Below are 23,001 nucleotides of genomic sequence, written 5' to 3' on the forward strand. Positions count from 1 at the left end.
AAAAACTCACTTTTATTTGTATCATGTTTTACATGGTCGAATTTGCCTTGTAGCAGTGGCAGGGTTGCAACTCTCCCAGATGTTCTCCCATGGCCCCCACTTTGGCATTCACACAGTCCCCTTTGCACTGACTACAGTCTGGCCTGTGACTTGCAGAACCCACAGAATGCAGGGGGAGTGAGCAGAGCCAGTTCTAAGACTGGATGTTAAGAGGATTGAGAGCTTGTTTCCTCTTCTTGGGATGTTTGTTTTCAGGAATCCTAGTGAAAGAAAATTCACTACTCTGCTGCAGAGGTCATGTGAAGAGGTTCTCAGGTTATGTGGAGAGGGGGCAAGGTCCAGCTAGCTATCCCAGTGTCCTAGCCAAGTCTCCAGGTGACTCCAGTCCTACCTGCCATCATATTTCAATTACATGAAGGTTTCAAAAGGGACCATCAGAAGAACCATGTAGCCAAGCCCAGCAAAGTGAGACGATGAAATAGCTGGTTGTTTAAGTGCTTAGGCTTTGAGGCAGTTAGTAACGCAGCATTAGTTGACAGCATGTAGCACAAACTTGTTAACCATAAGACTCCAAATAATATTTCTTTTTGCCAAAGTGAATTGCCTTCCTCAAAATAATTCATGTATTAGTTTGAAGGATGGACAGAAAGCAAATTTCAGAGTGCTCAGTATCTGGGGAAGGGAATTCTTAGAAAAGCATTCTTATTCTTGATCAAAAAACGCATCATAACGTGGGATTCTTTCTGTCCTGGTCCTCACCAGTGCTCGTGGTCTCTTCTCATCTGTCCCCAACTCATCAGAGTCAGAGCTAGAGCCGTTCCAGGAAAGCTGTCCCCGGGCCTCTTGTTCACACAGCCATGTCTCCATTTTGCCAACTTTCTGGGGACAGTGGTCATTCACTGTGTGGTGTTCCAAAAATTCTGCATTCTGAGAATTTCCTACAAAAAAGGCAAAAGTTCGTTTAATTCAATTTTTTCCCTAAAAATTGTTTGCTTAGTAAATGTCCATTTTTTTTTAATAAACAGAATAATCTTCTTTGTGTATTTTTAAACTGTATACAGCATATAGTTTGAACATCTCCCTGGTCACTATGTATACTATGTAAGCCTCCCAAGCCAGAAACCACATCTATCTGCCTCATCACCATAGGATGAATGCCTGGCACCTGGCATGTGTTTATTAAGTATTTGCTGAGTGAGTAAATTAATATATGAGTGGACAAATGAGTGATCAGAGAATTTTGGAAGATGGGAAGTTGGGAGGAATTGAACCTGGAAAAGGCTTCATTCATCGGGGCTTGGGGTGTCAATCATCTCTGCAAATAAGCCAAGAACTATTAACAGCATCACTCAGATTGGGAAGAGGAATTTTCTAGAACATCCAGTTAGCAGAAGAAGCTTTGAAACAGGAAGAGAATGTTTACTAGTGGTGGGATCTAATGTTACATTAACGATGTTACAATAATTCAGGTCTAAAGTTAGTGTTTGAGATAAAATTCACACGTTCAGTTTTACCTTTGAAAATCTGTCCCTTGTCATTGAAAATTTGTCCCTTGTCATTCAGACAGCATTATATACATATTATACACATAGTATTAAAATTTGAGGACTTCCAAGCTAGATCTTTTATTATTTGTTACATTTTACTAAATCCCTGTTTAATTCTTTATAGTTTATAGACTTAAAAAAATAAGAACAAAACCTCAAAAAACCTAAATGGGGTTTGAATGAGTAGAGCAAAGTGTATCCTCTACTTTGAAAAAAAGCAACAGACCCCAGCAGGAGAAAACAGGAAGCAATTTAGGTCATAGGAAGATCCATAAAGCATGAAAAACGTTTGATGCTTGTGTATCTTATAGTATATATTTTAGAAAAATGTATCACTACCATATCAAACCCATAATTTCACAGTCATTTCACAGACAAAGGTATGCTTTAAAAAACAGAACAAAACAAGGTATTTTATAGAGAACTAGTGCAGGTGGCCAGATAAGACCAGAATTGTGAAGGTGAAATTTAAATGATGGATTTAGGGTGATAGTTCACTGAAACGTACAGTTTTTTTCACTATAAGACATCAATTTCATTCTTCAATTTGTCCATATTCCCTTACATTTCTATGCAGTTTACGTTTTATGTGTACTTTTACACATATTAGAATGATTTTTACATAAACCCTATGTATTGATGATCATTTGCTCTCATTTCACAGATGTGTAAACTGAAGTTCACAGAAGTTAAGTAACTAAGATTTCACTATAATCTCTGTCTACACAGATTATAGACAGAATATATAGAAAAATGTATAGTTAATATTTATCAAGAGGCTGCTACATGCTAGCAGGCACTATTCTAGAAGGAGGACAGGGGTCTGCTGTCACGGAGCTCACTGGAGGTGGATGCACTGCTGTGCTCTTTCTGCTCAGTGTACCCATCTCATGGCTTCTGGGCAGAGCAGGAGCCACATAAACACATTAAATGTTCACCAAAAGCTGTCTATGTCATATGATAGTCCATGTGATTCATCATACACATGTGTGCAAATATATGTTAAGGCATCAGTGATTTCCTTTTAAAGAGGCAGCAGGAAATACTGACTTTGTCTCACAAGAGCACTGAGGCTCTCCCTCACCTTCCCACAGGCGGACAGGAGTGGGTGAGGCAATTATCTCACAAGCGGAACTGCTCACACAAAGCCTTCATTTCTAGACCTGCCTGGCAGACTATTTAAGTCAGTAGATGCTCTTGGCTACACTCCACTTTTAGGAGAAAGCAGGGCAAATTACTTTCAGAAGACAGGGAAAGAAATCAGAGATGCTCTCTGGGAATAAGGGAAAAGGGATCCTAGCTAGAACCTGAGCCGCGTGTGGGGTCAAGCTGCTGCTGTGGAGTCAGGTGCCCTGTGTGTGCAGTGCTAAGCAGCTTCACCTCTTGCTGGTGGCTGTGACCTCGAGTGTGTGATGTGACCTCTGCATCTAGTCTCCTCCTGGGCTGCACAGTGAGTCACAGCACACAGCAGCAGGTGTCCGCCGCACACTGTGGCCTCGCCACCATCCAGTGCATCTCACTCCCCTTCCTTTCGACTGACCACGACATCAGTAATAGGCAAGAATTTCCTGTCTCATGCTGGCAAAACCTACCTTTCCTAGACTCATTCTGTCCTGTGTATAAACACACACACACACACACAGAGTCATGACACGTAAAAAGATTCTTTTTGAAGTGTTGAAAGAACTCTCAAGGGTTATCTAATCAATGAAAGTTTGACTAATCTGCAAAACCACTTGGGGGATTTTTAAAAAGTAGAATTCTTTCACCCCCAACCTAGAGACTGTGATTCAGTAGGATGAAGTTGGGAGCCCGGACTGGTTGTTTTTGGAAAGCTCCCCAGGTGGTTTTGCTGGTGACCTGGGCTAGTCACCACTGATACAGGGATACCTCCTGACTGGCGCTTGGACTGGCTCCCGCCTGAGTTACTCCTTCCCTCTCCCTCTCCTGCCTGTCACTTCCCTGAGCACGTGCACCCTGACGTCTGGCAGCTGCTCACACGTCCTCTCAGATGCACTGACCGCAGCCTACTCTTGGCAGGGGGAGACAAGCGACTTTCCAGGGCTGTGGTTGACCAAGACCCATTTCCTTGGTGTCCCGATGAGGCCACGTGAGAGGGTGAGTCAAAAAGACCTGCCTTGAACCCTGGCTCTGTCAGCCCGGGCAGACAGTAATCCTGCCGTCCAGGCTGTGTGAGGGTCACAGGAGCTGAAGCACGCTAAGGGCCAACCACAGGACCTGGTTTACAGGAAACACTCAGCAACCCTCAGCTCAAGCCAAATGAAGTAGCAGGAGAGCAAACCTTCTTCTCCATGTGGACAGACTGTCTTGGTTCCCTCCAAGCCTGGTGTGACTTCCATAGACCGCACTGATGCTGGCTTTCCTTGGCCTTCTCAAGAGGTGACTCCAACTGTCTAGCTTCAGCTGAAGCTCTTTTCAGGGTGGTTCTGCCCAAATATCTTAAAGGCATTTTTTAAATTGTGGAAGTTGTTTGTGTGACTACAAAGCATGTTTCATTCTGAGTCTTGGGAGGACAGGTTCAATGGAGGCCCAAGTAGGTTTTCAATTATTCAGCCCTTTCTTATTTAATCAGCTTATTGATTAAGTGTCTTGTTCTTCTGAGAAGGGACTGTGTCTCTTTCAGTGTCGATTTTGTATCTAAGAAGCCCCAGACCTCCAGAGGCTGAGCAGCGTTCCGGCAGCTCCTGGTAGCCAGTCCAGACAGCCTCTGTGTATGACCAAATTCATACCTTTGCAGTTGTCGGTTTGCTCCAGGGGGAAACTTTGTGGGGCCCCAACTGGTGGTGAATGGTGGCATGGCAGGGAGGACGTGGGTCTGAGAGGGCAGGGCAGTCTGGCCGGCTGGAGTGCAGGGCCAAAGCTGCAGCTGGGAGGTGGGCACCACAGGGTCTGGAAGGGCCAAGAGGCCCAAGGTTAGGGGTGTGGACTTCACCTCAGGCTGACAGGGGAACCACTGAGGGCTTTTTTTTTAAAAGCGGGAGAATGCCATGGGCAGATGTGTATTTTATAAGATTACTCCAGTGTGAGTTTAATTCTCCGTGAACTTCAGTGCACACAAACTTGCTGGGGATCTTGAGAAAACATAGGTCCTGATGCAGGGGGCCTGGGCTGGACCTCAGAGTAGGCTTCTCTAATAAGCTCCAGGTGGTGCCAATGCTGCTGGTCTATGAGGACTACTCTGATTCCCACGTAGAGTTAGGAAACACTGAAGGGTAAGTGTATTTTAAACTTCGGGGGTATTGGAATTACCTGGAGGGGTGGTTGAACCCAGATGGCTGGGCCTAACCCCTAGAGCAGTGATTTTCAGCTGGGGTGCCGAAGCATACTGGTGTGCTGTGAACATTTTATCATTAATTAAATTATTTTCAAAAGAAGTTCGAAGCACAGTAAGTATATTCTTTTTTTAAACTCTTTTTTTGATCAACATAATTTAAATGTGCTATGCAAGTTTAACTACAGGTTCAAGTGTGCTGTCAGATAGAAAAGGTAGGAAAACTATTTTAGAGCAGTGGTTCTCAATCTTCCTAATGCCTCCTAATGCCCTGAATCTTTAATACAGTTCCTCATGTTGTGGTGATCCCCAACCATAAATTTATTTTTGGTGCTACTTCATAACTATAATTTTGTTACTGTTATGAATTGTAATGTAAATATCTGATATGCAGGATGTATTTTCATTGTTACAAAAGGGTTGTGACCCACAGGTTGAGAACCCCTGCTTTAGAGTTTCTGATCCAGTTGCTCTGGCTGGGGCCCTAACAAGTTGCCCGGGGGTCTGCAGACCACACTGAGAGCCACCAGGTGGAGGGCTGCTGGATGGAGAGTCAGACCTAAAGGGGAGAGGCCCCCTCTGGAGCCTGTAGCTAGAGCCCTGATGTCGCAGGATGTGGGTGGGACTTACGGCAGTGCTGCCAGGAATGGAAGAGAGAGGGCAGGTTTCAGTGCTAGGTGATGTCAACAGAACTGGTGAGTGACCACCTGCAGGAAGGGACAGAAGGGCTGAAAAGCCCCAGGTCTTGTGCTGGAGCCACATGTGTGGAGGCCTCCCCCCTGTGATAGCTGACACAGCAGCTGGGGAAGCCTGGGGTGGCCAGTGGTGCTGGGCTTATTTTAGACCTTCCGAATGTGCCAAGGCATATTGGCCTGTGGAAGACAGGGCATGGCAGGGGAGGGAGGTCTGCACAGGACCCCTCCTGGCTGGCGCAGCTCTATGGTGTGACCCCAGGAGACCAAACACATCCTGTGTGTGCTTCATTCTCTAATCACAAGATGAGGTTATTTTACCTCGTATCCTTCTAAAGATGAGCCAAGGATTGCAATAATGCATAAGTAAAGCATATTAAACCCATAAAAAGAAAGAGACATTTTATGACCAAGTTTAAGCCTATGTCTTTTCCTCTCAGCCATCCAAAATTACAAGACAACGTGCCCCCTACGTTCTGGGAAATAAAATTCCAGCAGGAACCCAAGGCTATTGGTTGTCTTCTCAACACCCCTCCCACCCACCCTCAGAGTTTATTTGATGAAGTTTAAAAAACACTATAAAATTTTGAGTTTTTTTTTTTTTTTTTGAGACAGTGTCAGTCTGTTGCCCAGGCTAGAGTATTGTGGCATCAGCCTAGCTCAAAGCAACCTCAAACTCTCAGGCTCAAGTAATCCTCCTACCTCAGCCTCCTGAGTAGTTGGGACTACAGGTGCCTAACTAGTGTTTCTATTTTTAGTAGAGATGGAGGTCTTTCTCTTGCTCAGGCTGGTCTTCAACTCCAGAGTGCAAGGGGTCTTCCTGAAGCCTCCTGCTGGAATTAAAGGTATAAGCCCCTGGGCCCGGCCACTTGAAATACTTTACTAAACATTTATGTGACTCACCTGGATTTCTAGTCAAGGTTTCATTAAGCAACATGGTTAGAAGGTCATGGTCATTATTCCTTGGGATGCCTTCAAGGATTTTCTTGGCTTTATGGTCCCTCAGGTTTTGCTTATTAATTCTCATCTCCTTGGGAAGAGTTTTCTTCAACTCCATTTGGGCCTGAAAATAATCAGCTATAAATGATTAATGTTCTTCCCAAGCCAGCCTCACCAAAATTGATTAGTAGGTCAGCCACTTTGCAAGGTGTATGCTTATCTGCAGACGTCTGCAGTCCCCTAGCCAGAACATGGTTTTCTTTTTTCTATTAGAAAGTATGGAGATTTCCTTTGTTCACAGGCTTGTTAGAGGAAAGAGGAGTGTGCCCTAAATCTCACTATGGCTCAACTAAGATGAGGACCTTTATAAAAATGTTTTTAGCAGGCTTGCTGATATGTCTGGAATTGCAGAGGACAGTAACTGCAGGTTCATTTACTAGAGGGAGCAACTTGGAATATGATGTCTTTCTTATAACTTAATCTTAACTTGAATTATGGAGAGAGGCATAGGTATCTGAAAAAAGACCAATTCATCCACATCCCTTTTACTAAACCAATCCAAATGATCCAGGCCCGTTTTCCTATGTCCACAATGTCATAGGAGCAGTCTACTTTTTAAAAGGAATTCTTTAAGAGGACTGAAAACAGAGGAAAAACTCAGCAAGGCTGTGAGCAGAAGGGATCTTCCTGATTCTTTCCAACTTGAGTAGTTGAAACTTCAGCTCTACTGCATAAACTTAAAATGCTAAGTACAGGGTGGCTATGCATGTTTGACTATATTCACGTGCCAGGGCAATGATTATGCAATGTGAATTTGGTAGATGTGGTGCTCTCCTCGCCTCTCATGTTTACCTCTTGTCTTTTACGGTTCATTTCCAGCATTTTCATCTTATGCAAATATTGCCTTTTCCCAGAAGTATACATTGGAGTTTGCATTTTCTTTTCCAGTTCCTGATATGAAAGATGACACAACCATTAGTATGGGGTAGTTTGCCACTAACGCTGCAATCCACTACCTTAAATCCTTTTGGAACAGAGTGAGAGCTTAGTCAATCACTCATAATCCACAGAGAGCTCTGTGATGACAAAGGTGGACACTTCCACATCTCACTTTTGATAAGATGCCACTGTCCCCATTAACAGCTGCTTGTTACCATCTGATTTGATGTAATCGTACTATTTCTCTCGGCCTCTTTTGGCTGATTGGCTGGCTATGCAATGAGGAAGGAGTCATGAGGAGCTAAAGGGACCTATTTCCATACAGTGTGTCTCTATATGTCAACAGAAGTCTTGGAAAATGCCGCAGTGGAGGGAAAATGTGAAGTCGATTGTTTGTGACTCTGGTAGTCTCTGCTGGTCTGTCCCAAGCTCCAGTGGGGCAGAGCAGACAGGTATTGAGGGCAACCCCAGGTGATATGCCTTCGTTCGTCATTTGCTATTGCCAGGGAAGAGGAGGCATGTGTTCAGGGATGACTTCAGCTCTGCCCTATGGACTTGACTGCAGCCAAAGTGAACCTCGGCAGGGGCCATCTCCACAGCAGCTGTCAGCCCCCGAAAATGGCCTTTAGAACATTATAGTACTTGAACACCTTTTACCAAGTCAGCCAGCCACACAGAAGCATTGGGTTGGCTCCAAAGTGAATTTAGTGGTGGAAAGTATTGAAAATCCACTCTCACCACCATTACGGTTAGAAGGTAGGAACGAAAGGGAAGAGTCATGCTGGATTTTTCACAGATTAAAAATCTTCTAGAATCACCAGTTTCCAAGTACAATTTCTCTCATGTGCATTGCCCTGTTTTCATTATGAATCAGAAAAGAGCCCAGAGGTGAGAGCAATTGCCAACTAGAGGCAGGCATAGGAGAGAAGCCACGGCTAGGAAAAGTCCCGACTCTGAATCATCTTAATAGTTTGACTTGCCCTTGAGCTTTTCTGTGTGGTAAGTACATGAGAAGTTCCCTCACCCCAATCCCTGTGGTCCCTCACCCCAATCCCTGTAGCCCCTCACCCCAATCCCTATAGCCCCTTACCCCAATCCCTGTGGCCTGCTCACCCCAATCCCTGTGGCCCCTCACCCCAATTCCTATAGCCCCTTACCCCAATCCCTGTGGCCTGCTCACCCCAATCCCTGTGGCCCAATACCCTTCAGTTCCTGCCTCCACTCACCTGTGCTCTGTGCACCATCCCGGCTTCTCTCTGGCTCTGAAGCCTTTTGGAAGTAATTACTTGTGGCAAGTCCATGGGTTCAAGCTTCTAGAAGTTCAACATTTAGATCAGTCAGCATTCCTCATGCCATGAAAAGGTGAAACACAGTAAATCAGACATTAGACTTCAGAAAAGCAGCATGCAGTCCCGAGAGCACACAGGAAGGTGATCTCAGCAGTGCGGCAAATGAGCTGGTGCAAAGCTTTTCACCCTGTTCGGGTTCTTGTTGTTCTGTTGCACTGTTGCCAACAACTTACTGAGTTAAAAGACTAAGAATCCTTTACAGTCTGCACTGAGGAACTATGTCCAAAGTTACCAAATGGCCAGGGCCATAGAATATTAGTGATAAAAGAGGTACCAGAAAGTTACTCTATTTTACTCATCCCTTAGCCACCCAGGTGAACTTCTCCAGACCTTAGGGCAGTGTCCTGTTTGTGTGATCTCCAAAGCAGCTCCCTCAGTCTCCTCAGTGCCAGTCACCGTGATTATGAGACACAGGTAAGATGGAAGTACAGTGTGCTAACAAATCTCAGCGATGTCTTTCTTTCTCCAGCAGGGGCCTGGCTCTATGGGGGAGGTCATGCTGGAGACCCAATGGCTCACTGAGAGTGGGCAGCCATTCATGTGAACAGGTCTGCCTGAGGCCCTTCTTACATCATCTGTCGAAGGGAGTGAAAGAAGTTGGACAGATTCAGTTCCTAGTGAGGGAAAGAGCATCTCAGAATGAGCCTGGGGAGGTTAGGCAGGGGCCAGGTCACACAGGGCCTGATGGGCCATTCCAAAGGTGTTGGTCCCTCAAGGGCAGTGGGAAGCCGTTGACATATGGTGAGCAGAGGGGTGATGTAGACATGCTTGCTTTCAGAAAAATGATCACTCTGCTGCAGTGTGGGAACCATATTAGCAAGAAGCAATTATGGATGTGGGGGGATCAGTTAGAAGGACAAAGATGATGGAGTGGGATTGAGGAAGAGAAATTGATGGACTGCACAAATATCTGAATCTGACCAGATAAGGTTTGCATGGTTGGTAAGGGGACATGGAATGTCCAAGTGGCCAAATGACACCCCATCCAAGAGATGATGGTTTTTCATTCCTTGGGATGGCGAGTTGTAGGGGAAGACATGGTTTGGTGGAATATAGAAAGAAAATACAAATTTGGTTTTGAGCAGGTTGACTTTGAGAAACCTTTGGGACACACCAATGTAGATGTTGAGTAGACAATTAGTCATGTAGGCGTGAGGCTCAGAGGGGCAGGCTGTGCTGGGCCATGCAGGCATGGGGCTCAGAGGGGCAGCCTGTGCTGGGCCATGCAGGCACAGGGCTTGGAGGGGCAGTCTGTCCTGGAGATGTTTGAGAATCATCCCTGGGTACAGCATGAGCGAAGCCAAGATTGTAGACAAGGTCAAGAGTGAGAAGAGCAGGCTCAGCGCCTGTAGCACAGTAGTTATGGCACCGGCCCCATGCACCGAGGTTGGCGGGTTCAAATCTGGCCCAGGCCTGATAAACAACAATGACAACTGCAACAAAAAATAGCCAGGCTTTGTAGTCAGTGCCTGTAGTCCCAGCTACTTAGGAAGCTGAGGCAAGAGAATTACTTAAGCCCAAGAGTTTGAGGTTGTGAGCTGTGATGCCACTGCACTGTACCGAGGGCAACAGCTTGAGACTCTATCTCAAAAAAAAAAAAAAAGAGTGAGGGCAGTGCCTGTAGCTCAAAGGAGTAGAGTGCTGGCCCCATATGCCAGAGGTGGTGGGTTCAAACCCAGCCCTGGCCAAAAACTGCAACTGCAAAAAAAAAAAAAAAAAAAAAGAGTGAGCAGAGCAGAGCCAAGGACTGCAGACTCAAGAGGGTTGGTGGGGGCTGTGCACCACCAAGGAGACTGGGGCATGATGCCTTGAGAAGGAGGAGGAAAACTGGGAGAATTTCACACTGTGATCAACAATGTGAGCCCCACTCTCACCATAGTCTAATGCTGAAGGCAAATGCTAATTTATTTAAAAATTATTTTTCATTTTGGTGTGATTTATTACATCATTAAGGAGTTGACTTGGAAGCCAGCTTGGAGTTCAAGGTGACTAGGGTAAAAAGAGAGAACAGGACACGGAAAATGTGAAAATGTGTGCTGAGTGTCCAGCACATGTAGTGGGGACCTGGCCTCCCATGGGACTCCCCTATAGAGGCCTTTCCTGGCCCCTGAACCTGGCCCTGAGAAAGCAGCCAGCAGCCTTTTTTGCCCCAGCAGCCCAAAGTTGAACTGGCAAGGAAGACAAGGAGGGCAAAGGAGATGGAGGCAAGGAGGGGCAGTAGGGGAAGCCACATCTGCAGCCAGGTCATTCGCATTGGGGTAGGGAGTGCTTCTCTGGCCCCTTCTACCTCAAATGAGGAAATAAGTCTTTTAATATAATGTAGCAGAGACGTAATGAGATAAGATTAACAGTAGTAAGAGAAGTTGCTTGTTCCCTGGCTCTTAGCTGTACAGGGCATGAAGATGCAGGTAGAGGGGGCCGCTGGCATGGGAGGCAGTGGGGGGAGCACTGGCACGGGAGGCAGTAGGGGGGAGCACTGGCACGGGAGGCGGGGGAGGCACTGGCACGGGAGGTAGGGGAGGCACTGGCATGGAAGGTAGGGGTGGGGGCACTGGACCAGGAGGTGGGGGCGTGGGAGGCCACTAGCACAGGAGGCAGGGAGGTGGGAGCGACATTGGCATGGGAGGTAGCAGCTATTGCAGCCAGCAAGAAAAAGACTGGAAAGAAAGGGAAGGGAGACTGAGGGAGAGGGGACCCTCTGGACACCTCTGGGAGGAAGAATCAGCTATGACTGAAGGGGATTTCCGAGATGAGAAAGATGGAGAAAGTGATTGTCCACCCTCTGGACGAAGATTTGGTTCCAATTTGCCCATAGGATTTTGTAGCCATTGCTACCTATCATGCCCAAAGTTTTAAATGTGTCATCTCATTCGATCCTTATGTGACCCCTGTAGATAATCATGATGATTCCCCGTTTCAGAGAGGCCGATGGTTTGTCCAAAGCTGCACAGCTAGAAAGCGTCACCTCCGGGATTCAAGCTCCAGTTTGTCCAGTTCCAAATCCCATGCTCCTTTTCCCACTATTTATTCCCCCAAATGGTTTATCATCAGAATCTCCTGGAATTAGAAAAAAAAATTCTTGGAGATTGAGGTTCAGCAGGGTTGGGGTATGTCCTGGGGATAGATAGTTTTCACAGGTCTCCCAGGGACTACATCTAAAGAGACCATGAGAAACAGCCTGACAAAGCCAAGGTTTTTTAGCTATTTAAAATCATCTAACCATGATTTCTTAGGCTGGGTTTTTGTTTTCATAATATGAAAATATAATTAATCACAGATCCCTGTCTTCTATTCTCAGGCCATTTAAATATAGTACTTACAAGGGTTAAGTGTCTATCTTTAAGGACGCTCTTCAGGCAATTGCTTTTTCCTGGGCCTTTGAAAAGAACTCAAAGAATCACATTATTCCTTCACAAAAGCCACTAGATGGCAGCAACCCACATTGCAAACCCGATCTTGCTGTTAAATCATTTGTACTTGGTCTGAGAAGCACTGCAGAAAAAATGTTGGGAAAATTTGTCTTCAGCTAAATAAACCAAATGAAGTTGCCTCTGAATTCTGGGTTCATATGCACATTCCTTTTCTCTGCTTGCGAGGGAAGATGCCTCATTTCATCTTCAGAGAGAACACAGGCCACGGATTTACTAGAGGATCCACAGAATGAACCCAGTTTTTCATTTCATAATATTAAAAAATGTGTTGTCTAAAGACTTTTGGATTATTTGGTTTCTCAGACAAAATAAATGGTCAGAATAGTCAGTTGATGTGTCTTCTGACTAAATCAGCCATAGACCATAAGTTACTGAACTTGGTGAGAAACTCTGACCTGAGATGGTTATTTCTGTTTGCCAACAAGAAGAAAAAGATGGGCCAGAGCAACTCAACAAAACAGTAATATTTATCTGGCACCATGGCTTAAGAGGGTGTCTTTTAAGGTTCTGAAAAGCAGGGAAAGGTGTCCAGGACAGTCCTGGAGGGAGAAATTACACAGCCAAGGGATTATTGATAAGGCATTGTAATGGGTTCATATTTCAGTCATATTCTTTGCTCCAAACATCTAGCAATGGAAAATAAAACAAAAAACAAAAAGATATGGTCAGGCTTTAATATAAGGTAAACATCTCTAGAAAACAGAACAGAAATGAAAATATTTGAAGGAAGCTTATTCATGAGGCACTTAGGGCTCCTGACGGCTAGAAGTTATTTCTGCTCATTATTTCTGGGTCCTAATAATGCTCCACATGGGAGACTAGAGCCAGGCTCATAGCTTGAAGTCAGGGGCTGAGTTGTTTTCCACCCCTCTGCCTAGTATAAAAAAAGATGCATTCAAATATGACCTTAATAATCTGTTATTATTAATAAGCATTATGAGAAAGCTGAGTGTAAAGAAGATAAGACTTTATAACAAAGAATTGAAAAATTCAGATAAGTAGATAATTCCCTGGGAAGATATATATTAGTAAGAAGAAATAAGATACCTAAATTAACTAACAACCATAAAAAATTTTAGTTAGCGGGAAAATTTCTCACTGTCCTTAAAAGTCTGGATAGCCAAGAACGTTTTTACCAAACTGTTGAGAAACAGATAAGACCTGTGTTACTGTGAAAAGAGGGAAAGGTAATCAAAATTCACACAACCTTCGTGGCAAAACTGGAAAAAACAGTATGGGAAAGTTACAGCTCTACTTTGCTTATTAAAATAGATACAAAAAGCCTTAGCAAATTAAATTCAGTCATGTATTTATGTTCTTATCTCATGACCAAGTATGATTTAGCGCAGGAATGCAGATATGGTTCAACATCCTAAAATCTATTAGTGTAATACATTGTTTCAACTGGTTAAAAAGAAAATCTATGTGATTATTTTAATGGATGAAGAAAAAAAAGCAATAAAATTTACCACTCAGCCTGGAGAAAACTCTTAGCCCCACGGAATGAAGGGAGTATCTACATAGAGGCCTTGGGTGAGTATTTTCTGTTTGTTTCTCCAGATCTACTCACCACATTTTCCTAGCCTGCTCACTGCCTGTGAAGACTACGCTTTTCTACCATGAAGCCCTGGCAGGAAGAAAGATAATGAGGTCAGGGTATTTGTTTGTCTGGCTATATGCCAAAGTCATATCTGGATAGCTGTGTCCATCTGAAGGTCACTGCTCCTCTCAAAGCAGGTTCCTCTACCACGCTCTCTGCTGAGTTCCAGAAATTTCTCCCTTTCCTAGTTCCTTGGATGAGAGGTGTTTACTACTATGTTTTCCCTAAAATAAGACACTGTCTTATGTTTATTTTTCTCAAGAAGATACACTAGCGCTTATTTTCAGGGGATGTCTTATTTTTATTAAGTATAATACAACAATCTACATTTATTCAAATACAGTTAAGTCATCTTCTTCTGGAACCTGACAGGGGAGCTGACCTTGTTGGTGGGGCTGGCGCTGGTGATGCGTGAACTCCTTTCCCCTAGCCGTTCACACATGTGCAATAGGATGCCTGCGACCACAGTTACCACATGTGCACACGCACAAGTGCGAATGGCCCGGAGAAAGGAGCTGTGGCAGATATAAGGTATTCCAGTCTTCCTTACTGCTCCTCCCCGAAATGCATTAGACCATCACTAGGTCTTATTATGGGATAGGGCTTATATTTAACAAATACATAGAAATCCTGCTAGGACTTATTTTTTGGGTAGGTCTTACTTTCGGGGAAACACAGTACCAGTTATTGCAGTATCTGTTGAGGTTTCCCTAATTCAAACTTCTGTAAATAGTTAACTCTAAAGAAAACTTCCTTAAAGGATTATATATTTTGAGTGTGCCATCCGTTTCCTTTTGAGACTCTGACTGGTACCAACATATACCCAAATCCTATTGCCAACACTGTACTGAGTTTGAGCACCAGTCCCTCTACCGTTGTGAGTAAGTCAAGGATGCTCATTACCATTGTTTGTCTTCAACATTGTAAGGGAAGTTCTAGCCGATACAAAAGCCAAGGAAACAAGTGCAAGGAACAAGAATTGGGGAGAAAGAGAAAAAAAGTTATTCTCACTTATGGAAGCTATTATCTACATAGGGCATCTAGAGGAGTCTGCAGATAATTAGAATTACCAAGGTATTTCAAAAAAAGTGTAGAACAAAAAATTCAGCAAACAAAGGTTAATAGTTTTCTTATTCATCTGTAATAATCATTTGGAAAATTAAATGGGAAAAAATACCTCATTCACAATAGGGAGAAAAAAACACTGTAAGGTATTATGGTGGTCAGGTGTTTTGGTGGTCAGTTTTATGTGCCATTTCGGCTAGGCTACAGTCTTGAGTTGTTTTTTATTTATTTTTATTTTTTTATTGAGACTGAGTCTTACTTTGTCACCCTCAGTAGAGTTCCATGGTGTCATAGCTCACAGCAACCTCCAACTCTAGGGCTCAAGCAATTCTCTTGCCTCAGCCTTCCTACTAGCTGGGACTATAAGCACCTGCCACAATACCTGGCTATTTTTGTTGTTGTTTAGCAGGTCTGGGCTGGGTTCGAACCTACCAGCATTGGAGTATGTGGCCAGCACCCTAACCACTGAACATGGGTGCCCAGCCAATGTTGAGTTATTCAAATACCCATCTGGGTATTGCTGTGGAATGATTTGGTTGAATTTAAGTAAGGAAGCTTGTTTTACATAATTTAGGTGGGTCTGATTCAATCAGTTGAAATGTCTTAAGAGCAAAGCTGAAGCTGCCTTAAAAAAGAAGAAATTCTGCCTGTGGATGGCAGCTTCAGCCCAACCCCGCAGCCTGCCCTTTATGAGTCCTGGCCTGTGGGTTTTGGACATGCCTGGCCAGCCTCCACCATTATTTAAACTGACTCCTCGCAATGTCTCTTGTCTAATATCTAAAACAACATAATGAAGCTCTTTCAAGTCAGAACCACCCTCTGTATCTACCAGTAGATTTATAGTTGTATTTCTTTCTTCTCCAATTTGTTCATTCATTCAATATTTGACACACACTTATTTATGACCTGCCATATGCCAAGCATTGTTTTAGACACTCAGATACATAGGTGAAGACAAAAAAAAAATCCCCCCTCTGGGATTGGGGCTGTGGGATGGTGAAGAAAGTGCACAGTGGACATAATGGATAAGTGTTTGGTATGCTAGGTGGAAGTCAGCCTTCTGGGGAAAAGGAAAGATGTTGGTGGGCCCAGGGCATCCTGAGTGCCGCGTGAGAGTCACCATCCTCAGTAGGTTGCTTGGAGTAGGCCTTAGGGGACAGTGGGATTTGAAGATATCTTCCAAGATAAGGAGGTTATCCAAGGGGCTAGGCTGAGATGGTGGGATGAGAAAGTGACCAAGCCAAGGGGACAGAGCTGATCAACTCTCTAGCACAGGCCTGGGCACACTAGATCCAGTTCCCTGGCAGAGACTCAGATCCTCTCAGCACCAGGCTGTAGAACACCAGTCCATGACTGGAGAAGTGGGTGCTCAGGAAGTGGAGAGTGCCAAATATGCAGCTCAAGTCGTTAGGGTACAATTAGGTTTGGTTTAATAATTAAAAATACTTTTAGAATTTTCTTAGGCTATTAATTAACATGTCATGAGGACCCAGCATGCATTATTCTCTCAAAGACCCATTTGGAGTGAAAAATGTACTGAGCCCCATTTGCAAAGATAATTATAGTTGATCTCTTTGGGAATATCTGCCAAGTTCCTAGTGATTTCCCTCTTCTCTGGGAGCCAACTGCAGAATCAACAGGGCGACACTGCCCACATATTTACTGCATGAACATATCCTCTGACCATAGCTCATTGGAGCAGAGCTGAAATCATGAGCAAAGCTGAGCCAATGAGATCTTTCCTCCCAGGAATTCGGAACTGGAGCCAAGAGGGTAAGACTAATTTGTCCATTTGACTGAAACTGTAAGATGCAAGCTCAGGGTGGCCAGATGCCATCAGTTGTACCTGAGGAGCACAGAGAGCTGAGAGGGTGGGGCAGACACTTAAGAGTGTTCTGCCTTCTGGATTCCAAGGCACAATTCTTCCTGGAAGTCCAGTAGTCTTCCTGCTTTGGAGTTCAATAAAACATTCTTATATACTTCATTATTAATTGTATTGGTTATTTTGGCTGCTCAGTTAGACTTCTAATACAGTGATGTCACAGGCCCACAAAAGAAAGACAATACCTTGTGAGCGTTTTTCTTCCTCCAAGAGGTTGAAGGATCTCATTTGCATTCACGCATTCATTTCACTCATAAACTTTTCCGGGGTACATATTAAGTGTTAGTGGTGGAAGATATAAGACTAAATAAAACCTAGTCTTTGCACTCAGATAATTCACTTGTCTTGATTCTACATTTCTCTCTTATATTGTTTGGGATTCATTGAGGGTACAAAGAATTAGGTTAGACTGATTGCATTTGTTAGATAAAGTCCCTCTTGTACTTGTGTCTTTTCCCTGAGAGGTGTGCCATACACAGTGACCCCTCACCCCCTCCCTCCCTATCTGAGTTTTTTTAGATAGCCTTTCTCCTCTCTCCTTGCTCCCTCATTCCCCTACCCACCCCTGGTATCAGCTCATCTACCGCCTTCATATTGGAATTGAGTACGCTGGTGATTCTACATTCTTAAGGTGGTGGGTGGGGTGGGGTGCGTTTTTTTACTCTGAAATACAAGAGTTTGTTTTTTGAGCTTGATTGACTAGGAGAATCAAAACCTAAGCTTATTCATCTAGGGTTGATGGAATAAAAATTACTTTGTGAACTATAGAGTACTCTACAAATATTTTTCCCTGGTTATAGTAATACCTTATATTTGAGTTAATCAGCTTAGAGGTTTTAAACACACAAGCATTAAACACTTCTTGGAAATGAAGCATTTGATTTAGGAACAGAACAAGTTTTAAAATTTTAAATTGTCCATTTAGCTAGAGATATACTTAAAAAAATTTAAAAATATATCTGTCTTATATTTACCCTTAGTTTCCCTTTAAGCAATATTTTTGATGTTTCTCATATTTTGGGAAAATATGCTCTTTGGGGACCAAAGGATATAATCACTTCAAATAATGATTATGAGCTTCTACATAAGACAGGTAAATAAAACCTACTGAAACAGAAATAATCCCCAACAAATGAGCTCCAATATCCCTGGGATTGGTCCAGGCATCTAGGTAAATAGTGTAGCAGGTGGGATTTGGCTTCAATTCCCTTTTTCAAATGTCAGAGATAGATACTGCTCTCAGGAGGGCCTAAACCCTCCTTTAACTAATGCTCATTTTCAACGGCCCACTCCCATCTCTTTCCCTTTCTAGGGTGAAAGTTCTTAGAATTTATAGCATCCTAAAGGAAATTCATTAAATGCATTTAACACTTTTGCCTTGCTGCCTGGAAATCCAGTGTCCACAGTTACAATGACTGGTTAACACAGAACAAAAAAGGTTAAGGATGAAAGGACTAGCAGAGTGCATGTCTGTTGATGGTTAAGGTACAGACTTTGCAGATCTGGCTGATATCTGGGCTCTGTGTGTCTCTGGGCAAGTGACTTTACTCTTTGAACCACATGTATAATAAGACAGAGATAATACTGTCTTTCTCACAGAGGGCCAAAGGGATTAGATGAATGACATAGATCCAATTGCCTAGGATAGTGTCTGACTTGTAGTAGGTGGTAAATACTAGTAGTAGTTATTGTTATTCTTGTTTATTGCAAGTGGTTTTCCCATGGTCACCTGACCAGTCAGTGCTATATTTTTGTCATCTGAGTTCCCTCTTGCCTATGTCATGGGTACTATACTTGCTTCTTTTGGTTGTGGGTCTTAAAGTTAAATTATTATTAAAAGAAATCCTAATGTAGTATCACCTTTGCAATTGACAACATTCTCTTCAACAATTCTCACTAACAGCTTGGTCATTACCAATATTCCTCTTTTATGATTCTAGTTTAAAAAAGGGGTGTTACCGTTACATCCAAGAAATTCCTTATGAAGCCTTTTAAATTCCTCTTACTTGAAGTCTTTGAGGTGGATGCCTCTTAATAATACTTGTTTCTCCTTGTTCCAGAGGGATGTCAAAATACATGGTTCTGGATGCTTCAAGGATTGGGGGAGAAATAGAGATAAACTACTAAATGCAATTTACCACTAAGTTAGTCGATCATTACTTATTAGATGTTGTTAACACAATTTTGTACTTTTTTAGTCATCTCTTTACGTCTAACCAGTGGGTTGAACGTAGGGAGGCAACACAGGAAGCAGGGCCCTGTGTTAATGCAGATAGTATTATTTTAGCCTCCTCCTCAGGCTCATATCCAGAAGAAGAGCTGCAAAATAAACATTGTGTTGAAAAATAGCAAATGTTATTCAAACAGCATTTTGCCTAAAAATAGAAATCTATTTATTTGTTTTAATTCCATGAAATCTCCTCCCCCCAAATATAGGAAATCAGAAAAATATAACTTTTTTTTGCAATTTTTGGTTGGGGCCAGCTTTGAACCCACCACCTCCGGTATATGGGGCCGGCTCCCTACTCTTTAAGCCACAGGTGCCACCCTGAAAAAAATAACTTTTAAAAAATGAAAATAGATTGCTATCTCAGATGAAATAGATCCCAGGTAGATGGCGAGGTAATCAGACAAAAGGAGGTGACAAAGAAATGGAGAGGGGCGGGACAGCAGTGCAGGACCTGTGCTCACCGTCAGTCTCCCCAACCGGAGAAAGCATTTCCACAAGGGACTGCTGTCACCCAACACACCTGTGTTCTTTTCTGAAGAAACGAGCCAGGGATAGAGAGTTAAGCTTCTGTTAGGAAACAGAGAGGCTCTCTGGATTCATTATGCTTTTTAGCTTAATTATCCTGGGCTCTTGGAATTGCCACCATGAAAGAATTATGAATGAAGTTCTTGTCCTTTGCACTTAATCTGGACACATTCTGATTTCCAGATTGTTGCTTAGACTAGCTACAGTCCCACTTTGCTTTTTTTTTTTTTTTTTGAGACAGAGCCTCAAGCTATCCTCCTGGGTAGAGTGCCATGGCATCACGCTCACAGCAACCTCCAACTCCTGGGCTCAAGCGAGTCTCCTGCCTCAGCCTCCCAAGTAGCTGGGACTACAGGCGCCCGCCACAACGCCTGGCCATTTTTTGGTTGCAGCCATCATTGTTGTTTGGTGGGCCCGGGCTGGAGATTCGAACCCACCACCTTAGGTGTATGTGGCTGGCGCCTTAGCCGCTTGAGCCACAGGCGCCGAGCCCCACTTTGCATTTTAAATGGAAAAATCCCTGGGTAATTATGTGTCCTTAAGACATTTAAACAGCCACTTGAAGGACTTTGCTGTCTCCAAATTGGGATGGAAATTGCATCCCTATTCCTCTTCAAAAGGTGCATATTGAGCAGGGCAGAAGCAGCAACAGCAACAAACATTGGACTTTAAAATGTGAATAGTGTGTCAGTAAATGTTTCCTCAGAAGTCTGACCAGTCCTTATTTTTATATGATTTGAGTGATACTGCTCATTATTTAATTAGTTTCTCTCAAAATGGCATAGGCTGTTATTAGGCATTTATTTTTACCCCTGATGATGGGTGGAGAAAATGGGTGAAGTTACTTCCCCAAACCAAATAATTTGGTCTTATGGAGCTGTGATCGGAATGCTCATCGTGCCTGGTTATTTAATTTTAACGTGATTCTGCCTTTTCAAACATAAGCACATTTTCCAGTTGGGACTCCAGAACACTAGAATCAACTTTCATAATTCATTGACAAAAATCTTAAAAGTCTGGACAGGGAGTTTGGATAAAAAATGGATTCCTCAATGAAACTAAGAGGAAAATTCCTACTCACGTGCTTAAGAACTTGGAGAACACAAAGGATATAAGAGTAGCCGTATAGAAACAATCAAAGTCGGTCAATCCCACCAGATGGTAGCCGTGAAAATCAGCCCGGGGAGGATTTACTAGGCACCAAGAGGGAATATGAGGCTTTCTGCCCAACTTGTCCTCTAAAGGAAACTTACTTGTGTCATTGATTCAGAATATGAAGAAAGGAGAAAATGACACACGTAAACACATGCAAGACCTTACAACAGATATTTCTCTTTCCAAGTTAGAATGTCTGTTTAATTATCATTGCGGTGATCAGAACACATTTTACATGTCTTATAAAATAAATATTCCAGGATAATTTATAGCCACTTTAGGTTCAGAGCTTCCAATCACAATGGGAAAGAACTCTCTTAGTCCAGCAGATGACCCTGAAGAATGCAGAGTTGGGGAAAGGGATTCATCCAATCAGCTGTACTGCAACAAAGCAATTCTGTTTAGGATGATTTCAAAATCCATGTTAGAATGAATTCTCTGCTAAAGTGCTGCTCTCAAAACCACAAAGCCTGATGCATTAAACTGTACCAGAGAGAATGATTTAAATTTAAAATCTAACTGAAATATATGATGTTATCATTTATCGCATCAGTATCCGTATAATTTTAATGGTCTGGCAAAATAAACATTGAAAGCACTATATAAACTATGCCGAAACAAAATAATTTTTCCTTGTCACATGTAATGGTACAAAACCCTTTACAAAATAGTTTACGCATTTATTCTAATGTGCACAGAGTATTTTCAATTAACAAACAATCCCCATTGAAAGATATTCCTTCACGTTTCAGTAATTTTGAAACTTTGAGACTATGGAGACAGTAGGGCAAATCAATAGCCCTTCTCCACCCAGACGTCCTCCTCCTCCCAGACGCCCTCCTCCTTCCAGACGCCCTCCTCCTCCCAGACGCCCTCCTCTGCTCAGATGCCCTCCTCATCCAGATGTCCTCCTCCTCCCAGACGCCCTCCTCCTCCCAGATGCCCTCCTCCACTGGTCTTATGTTTACCTGCAAAGTATCTTCCATACCGGGTTTCCCGCAGAGGTGGTAGCTGCCCTTCCAGAGTTTTGCTCTGGTCCTGTGGCCTTGCCAACAAAGGTGAACTCTTTCCTTGCAGAGTCTGATTGACTGTGAAGTCCATGGGGCCAACCAAGGGAGTCTCTTCTTCCTTGTTTTGCAAAGGTGCAACTTTGGTCACTCTAGGGCGAGCCTTGGAGTAGCTCAGGCCCATTTCATATGAGGACATACAGAGGAAGACCACGAGGAAGCAGTGTGTGGGCCTTTTACGAAGCTTGTTCTAACCAAGGTATTTCAGAAGTTGGCCCCAGCTCTGCAGAGCAGACATTTCCTTCAGGAAGTCTTTCTAGCTCTATTTCATTACATACTGGCCTCTCTGGCCACCTCCTAGGAGGCTGGTTTCCATGGAGACCTCCCTTCAGCTCCTACTTTGGCATTTCAGACCCAAAGAATTCAGTTAAACATTGACTTGGTTATGCTATTTTATGAAAAACTCAGTGGTAGGAATGGAACCCACTATTGATCATTAAACACATACTAACCCCGGAAGGCCATTGACAGAGTCATAGAGCAGGGACTCAGAGAAGTCTGACTCTTGACTCTTTCATCGCAAGAAACTTTTTAAGAATTAACACCTGAGGGCAGCTAAGTCACCTTCGTAAATGAGGGGTGCTAACCCTGAAGGCTTGTTAATATTTAATTTTTATAAAGAATTTACCTTCCAAATAGGAGGGGAAATGGCATAGTGGCTGAAGCATCGTTTTTTTTTTTTTGTTTTGTTTTGTTTTTTCCATCAATGACTTGAGCTGCCTCAGAAGGGGATGATACATTGCAGGAGGCCGGGAAGACAACAGGAACTCTTTTCTGAAAATGAGAGGACAAACTTTTTGAATACATGGTCTAAATAAACTTAGAGTTTTCAAATGTAATTTAGGCCTATTTAGTATGTTTTTAAAAAGTGGGCGAGAAGACCAGAAGGACATGTGCTAACATGTTGAGTAGTGATTTCTAAATATTGGGTTATGGGTGATTTTTATTTTATTCTTTATACTTAGAAACGGGATTCACTTTCAAGTTCTAATTGTTCATGACCAGAGATTATGTTTTCACAACATTCTCATAAAGAAATTCAAAGAAATTTATTTTTCATTTTTGCAAAATCCATTTGCAAAGGGGCTAACATGGTATTTGGAAAGTCTTGCTAGCCAATAGCATTCATCTAAAACAATGTCTTAGTTTAGTTTTTTCCTATATACTATCTTTGCATATTATACATAATTTTCTCTGAAGCAGAGAGACTTATAAGAAGGACTCATGTTAACAGTATAGAGATTTGCTTAATTATAAAGGTAAAAATACTTCAACAGTACCAAGTTGG

At 43.1% G+C, this 23,001-nt stretch overlaps 1 protein-coding gene across 1 annotated transcript; it reads right to left on the minus strand.

Annotated features, from left to right (window-relative positions):
* Positions 1-702: 702 nt before the first annotated feature.
* On the minus strand, positions 703-21,852 carry CCDC198 (coiled-coil domain containing 198). The gene is made up of 6 exons (XM_003794409.2): positions 21,615-21,852; positions 18,743-18,825; positions 8,636-8,722; positions 7,323-7,421; positions 6,435-6,594; positions 703-938 (listed from the first exon to the last, which is right to left on the minus strand). The coding sequence occupies exons 1-6, from the start codon at positions 21,850-21,852 to the stop codon at positions 703-705; spliced, it is 903 nt and encodes a 300-aa protein (XP_003794457.2).
* Between the last annotated feature and the right edge of the window lie 1,149 nt (positions 21,853-23,001).

The sequence above is a fragment of the Otolemur garnettii genome, unplaced genomic scaffold (genome assembly GCF_000181295.1).
Source record: "Otolemur garnettii isolate 467f Iridium unplaced genomic scaffold, OtoGar3 scaffold00081, whole genome shotgun sequence".
In the NCBI taxonomy this organism is placed as follows: Eukaryota; Metazoa; Chordata; class Mammalia; order Primates; family Galagidae; genus Otolemur; species Otolemur garnettii.